General features: G+C 53.9%; 1 protein-coding gene across 1 annotated transcript in view; it reads right to left on the reverse strand.

The window, feature by feature from the left end:
• The window catches only part of BRWD1 (bromodomain and WD repeat domain containing 1), a 97650-nt gene extending 94427 nt beyond the window's left edge, over nucleotides 1-3223 (reverse strand). Inside the window, 4 exon segments of the mRNA XM_059685888.1 lie at nucleotides 2221-2280; nucleotides 2445-2474; nucleotides 2615-2673; nucleotides 2779-3223. Coding sequence (XP_059541871.1) covers nucleotides 2221-2280; nucleotides 2445-2474; nucleotides 2615-2673; nucleotides 2779-2827 — 198 coding nt within the window. The 5' untranslated portion in view covers nucleotides 2828-3223.
• Between the last annotated feature and the right edge of the window lie 2777 nt (nucleotides 3224-6000).

Raw genomic sequence — 6000 nt, forward strand, 5'->3', positions numbered from 1 at the left:
CTGAAGGGTCCCAGGTTCGATTCCAGTCAAGGGCACATGCCCAGGTTGCATGCTCTGTCCCTAGTAGCCGTCCCTAGTAGGGGGTGTGCAGGAGGCAGCCAGTCAATGACTTTCTCTCATCATTGATATTTATCTCTCTCTCTCCCTCTCCCTTCCTCTCTGAAATCAATAAAAATATACATTTTTAAAAACACACAAAAAACAACGAAACAGGGTAGGCCCTGGCCAAGTATCTCAGTTGGTTAGAACGTCATCCCAAGTTTTCAAGTTCAATCCCCAGTGAGGACACACACAAGAATCAACCAATGAGTACATAGATAAATGGAACAGCTTATGTTTTTCTCTCTTTCTCCTTCCTCACTCTCTCTAAGGCTGGTGGACAATTTGTTATTCTATTTGACAATTTGATAGCTTATAATAAAATAGATAATATACCTCAAATAGAAACCAAAATAAATATAGCAAACTAGTAATGAATTTGTTTATGGTATATGAGGACTCATTACATATACATTTGAAATACTTCTTAAAAATTTTTTAAAGCAAGACTTTCATTGGAGAACTAGCAGCTACTCACATACCTTTAACAAAACAATTCTCCTCTAGACAGGAAGCTCATCCTGTTCCACTACATGCTGGATGGGGTGGGGGCGAGGAAGGTAGAGGAGGAAAAGGATACCCACCAGACAGACCAAATCAGCAGGCACTGAGCAATGAATGTCACAGCCACATCACAGGAGTGTATCAGAGACTTTCAATCATTTTAAGCAAAATGTTAAGAGTTTTAAACAATTCTGACAGCAAAAGTCAAAATGTATATGCCTATTAAAATATATGTCTATTTCCACTAAGTATTCATTACACTTGCTTCAAAATTTAAACAACTTTCTCTTCAGCAGCATCTTTACTGTCAGTCACGTCAACACTTCTGTGCTTCACTGAAAACACTATTATCTCTTACCAACAAAAGACTCCAGACCAGTCCTTTACACATTTCCTTACATGAAAAACAAATCTCAAAATATCAAACTCAATAAAACAAAAACTTCACCATCATGCAGAATTTTCAGAACTCGTTTTCTTGAAAATATTTGCTTTTTAAAATTCGCAACAAAAAATCTCTAGTAAGACAAACATTAAAACTGGCAACTGAAATAGAATCCCTTTGTTAATTTTGTGTTAATGCATAACTGGTCATATACAGATGACAAACCTCCTTGTTTATTTCTTATTCTTTTTATTTAATTCAGGAATGAAAATTGTGTCCTACAACTTTGCTTACAAGTATTAGAAAAGTGGTAAGAGATTATTCAAGAACTCTTTATTTAGTTGTTTTGCAAATACAAGACGCTGAATACAGCCCAGCAACTAAAGAAATCCTTTGTCCTAATACATAAATTGACAAAAACTTTTTTCTGGAAAATGTTTTTATTCCACTATGGACAAACGAATGGATAAAACCTAATTAAATACTGTGAGGGCAACTAAACTAAGTTGACAAAGTATAACAGAGAACTACAATCTACGTTAATGGTGCTCCCAAAACAGAAACTGCAGTTAGAACCTACATTATGTCCAGCAGATGACTGTAAAAATTCATCAAAATGAATCCGTTTTTAAGGCATTCAACAAGTGCGCCGTTGAGAGCAGCAAAACTAAGGGAGGCGTGACATTCTCACAGCATCAATATTTTTCTTTTTATTACGATGATGAGGTAAACGGAAAAAAAAGCTAGAGGTGCATTTCTCCACCTTTCCAGACACCAGAGGTTCTATCTACTCCTGGGGAACAAGTGGCCTGAGATGTGGGCGGGGCCCAGGGAAGACGACCAATCAGCGCTAGAGTTACAAGTCTGGGGAAGAAGACTGACGGCCGGGAGCAGCTCGCTGGAGGGCGGGCGCGCCGCCGCGCGCACGCGCGCCCCCGCCGCCCACCCTCGGCAGCGCACCTGGGGGCCACCCCGCCGCAAACCGCCCGCAGGGCCGCCCCCGCCGCCGCCCTGCCGACCCAGGGGGGCCCCCTGGGCGCCGTTTCCTACCAAAACACACACAGCCACCCCAAAAACAAAACAAAACAAAACAAAACCTGCCGCGGCCGCCCGCCCTCCCGCTGCCCGCCGCCCGCCACCGAGCGCGGTTCGGACACTTCGCCCCACCGGCCCGAGCCCCGAAAAGGGGGCGGGGGCTCGGAGACCCTGGACGCAAATGTCAAAAGCCTCACCAATTCCTCGTAGCTCCTGTTGTGCTCGTTGCCCTCCCAATCCAGCCTCTTCGGCAGCAACTGCAAAGACACGAGATGCACACGAGTGACCACCACGCGGGTCCGGGGCGGGGGCGGCAGGAGAGGGGCAGCGGGGCGGGGGCGGCGGGCGACCCCGAACAAGGCCGGGCGGGGGGACGGCGGGGACCGGAGGGCACGGGGCGGGGGCGCCGCGATGCACAGACCTGGTACTGCTCCAGCTCCTGCACCAGCACCTGCAGCCGACGATACGCGCAGTTAGAGGGGCGGGGGCCGCACCCCGGTCCACCCACCCGGGTCCACCCGCGCCCTCCTCCCGCGACCCCAGGCGGTGGCGGGGCCGGGACGGGCCGCCGCCAGCGAGGCCCGCGCTCACCTGGGCGGCTCTCCGACACGGGCCGGCCGACAGGTAGCGGGCGATAAGGAAGTACAGCTCTGGGGGGAGACGGGGAATCGGGTCAGGGGCGGGCGCGCCGTGAGAGGCGGCCGGGCAGGGACGCGGGCCGGGGCGCCCGGGGAACCGCGGGTGGAGGGCCTTACCGGACTCGATGAGGGGCACCGGGCGTCGGGCGGGCGAGGACTCCGCCATGGCCGGGCCGGGCGCGGGGCGCGGGGCGAGGGTGGGAGCGAGCGACGGAGCGTGTAGGCCGCGCCGAGGCCTGACCGGGCCGGCGTCCCTCTCCCAGGCGCGCCGCCGCCGCCACCGCCGCCGCCAGCCGTGCGCGCCGCCAGCGACGCCTCCGCGAAGTAGTCCCTCCGCGGAGGAAAAGTAGTCCCAGAGGGGCGCCGGCGCCCGGGACCTCTGGCGGCCCGGCCCCGTCGGGAAGAGCGACCCTCGCGGCCCAGCCCTCCGTCTTGGCGGGCGCCGGGGAGGGGAACCCGGTGGGCGAGGGCCCGGCCCGGCAGCCGGCGGGGGGAGGGGCGGCGCGTGGCCGGATCCCTGCGCGCGGTGAGCGGCCGGCGGTCCAGCCGCGCGGGGGGCGGAGGTCGGCGCCCGGCGCCCGCGGGGAGGGGGCCGGGCCGGGCCGGGCCGGGCGCCGCGGGCGCGGGTGGCGACGGGTCCTGGCGCCCGGGGCCCAATTGCGCCCCTGCCCTCCCGGCCTTCCGGGCTCGGGACGCGCAGCCAGCCCGCCGGGTCACCCGAAGGGACCGTTCACGGGCGGTCATCGGGGCCCTTGTATTCGCCCCCTGCCCCCCCCCCCGAAGATCGCTCGCTTCGCAGACGCGAAATCCGAAAAACTGAGCATCGCGCCGCCCGCCAAGAGGAGGACGGCCGGAGCCGCTCCCGCGGGCAGGGGAGGGGGAATGCGGGGCGGCCACGGCGCGCGAGCGGCCAGGGCCCGCGGACGCCGACCCTCCGGGGCTGGAGGGCGCAGCGGGCGTTTGCGGAGCGGCCAGGCCGCCACGTGCGGTGCACGGAAGGTAGACTAAGACGGCGCCCGCGTCCTGGGAGGAGCCGCAGGCCGGGGCGAGAAGGGGTTAGTTAAAGGCAATGCAGCGCATCGCGGAGGACGTCGACCTGGCGGGGCCGGGAGAGCAGCCAGGGCATCGCTGGGCGGATGGGGACGGGATGGGAGGAAGCGGGCAGCCTCCGCTCCGAGGGAACGAGCAGGAAGCTTGGGGGGACCGTGTGTACCGAGGCTTCTCTTGGGAGCCAGGAGTTGGGGCTGGTGCAGTGGACAAGAGCCAGAGAAATCCCTTTGTCATGCTGGGCCTCCGACCCAGCTGCATGCGTTCGCTGGGCACGTCCAGAGGCCCCGTCCTGAGCCCCAAAGCACAGCAGTGAGAAAAGGTGCGTCCCCGCCTCCGCGGAGCGGGCACCGTCCTCCTGATTCCTACCCCGTGTCTACCCTCCAGGTATAGATGGCAGATGTAAGGGCTCCCGTCGGACGGGGGGGCACTGACCCTGGGTCTTGTCCACCTATGAGATGTGTGACTTGGAGCAAATGCTTCACCTCTGAGCCTCAACCTGAATCACCTGCAAACTGGAAACGGTATTTGTGCCGACTTCACAGGGCTGTGAGGGTTCCATGGGTTCATACGTGTTCTTACCATATAGTAAGCACCTTCCACGATCTCTTTTGTAATTATTTACACCCAGTAGCAAAAGTTCTTAATGTTTGTGAGCAAACAATCCAAACATGTTTGGACAAGGACATCGGTTAATCCGGTCTTTTATCTGTTCAGCAAACTGTACCAGGTGATGGAGACTAGATGAAGGAATGAGCCACAGCTGTGCCCTCAAAGACTTCAGTGTCTTTCGGGCAAACAGAAGCAAGCAGATAATGACAAGATTTAGAGCAGGGGTGGAAGGCAGATCAGCCTGCCTGTGGGAGAGAGGGACGGCAGAGAAGTCTGAGTTTTCCAGACTTGGGTGTAAAAAGCGATCCCAGCATAGGAACAGCAAGGAGCCAAGAGATGAATAATTACAAGTATAAGAAACTTGAAGTTTAGTATAACAACTTGGGGTGACTTTAAGGTGTGGATGGGACCCAATCAGTCAAAAGTTAAAATCGGGAGCAAGTGAAAAGTTCTAAGGTAGTTTTCATTTCAGGATTAAAACCGAGAGGCAGGAAAAAGTACTTAGTAGACCTATGTTTCCTGGAATAGGAAATGTGCAGATGCATTAGGGTGGATATCGATAAGGAGGGAGAGGAAGAGAGAGGATCAGAAATATGTAGGGGGTTGTCTGGCTCAGTGATTCAGCGTAGACGTGTGGACAGTTCGATTCCCAGTCGAGGCACTTGTCTGGGTTACAGGCTGGATCCCCGTTGGGGGGGCGTGCAGGAGGAAGCCAGTCCTGGATGATTCTCTCTCATCATAGCTGTTTCTATCTATCCCTCTCCCTTCCTCTCTGAAATTAGTTTTTGTTTTGTTTTTTAAATGTAGGGTGTTGAATCAGGGCGATGAGGTTGGGATACAGTGAGAAGAGTCACCAAAATCTCACCTGGGGGCTCAGTAGGTCCAGGTTGTGTAACCAATGGAGATGGGGCATACAGGCTATAGCTAAAGTGTTCGGATAGATAACTAAGAACAACTTGATCTTTGAAGTTACAGGCATATATTCCTGTGGGACAGTCTGATCTGCTACTACAAGATTGTGAAGTCAGTAAATGACAGAGACAAAAAGAAGGGAGAATTTAAACTTCCAAAGGTTTACCAAGGAATTACATATTTCATTACGTAACAATATAATAAAAGTAAAACAAAATTGCCCTCCAAACATGTTATAAAAAATGTATATCCCCAGCACTGGTCATTGCCCAAAACTACAGTTCTGGTGTGGGCAGCAGGGTAACCAGGACGAGAGAGAAGAAATATGACAGCTGCTTTCCTGTGCAAGAGCCCTGGTGGCTGCTTTCTGTCACATTATATTATTACTCCGACATCCATGACAAGTACCGTTCCTAGATTCAAAATAGAGATTTCTGAAGAGGCAGGATGTCTTCTCCATTCAACTCCCAAGTGACAGAGACCCTGGTTGGACTCTCTCGTACAGGAGAGGGGGATTGTGGGGACCTGCCAGAAGTGGCCTCCAAACAAGGTGAGAATCGTGTATGTGTCCCTCACACAGCTGAATCCAAGCCATTCCAAGTGAACACACGAAGGTTTGCTTTGGGGTAAATGGAAGTAACTTGAATTTCCCCACAGGAAAGCTGTATGGAGAGCTAAACGATTGAAAAGTTGCTTGGTAAGCGAGGGTTGGAAGATCTTAACTACCAACTGGTGATGTCAGCTATAGTGCTGTCTGCCATCTCCACT

This window comes from Myotis daubentonii, chromosome 3 (genome assembly GCF_963259705.1).
Source record: "Myotis daubentonii chromosome 3, mMyoDau2.1, whole genome shotgun sequence".
NCBI lineage: Eukaryota > Metazoa > Chordata > Mammalia > Chiroptera > Vespertilionidae > Myotis > Myotis daubentonii.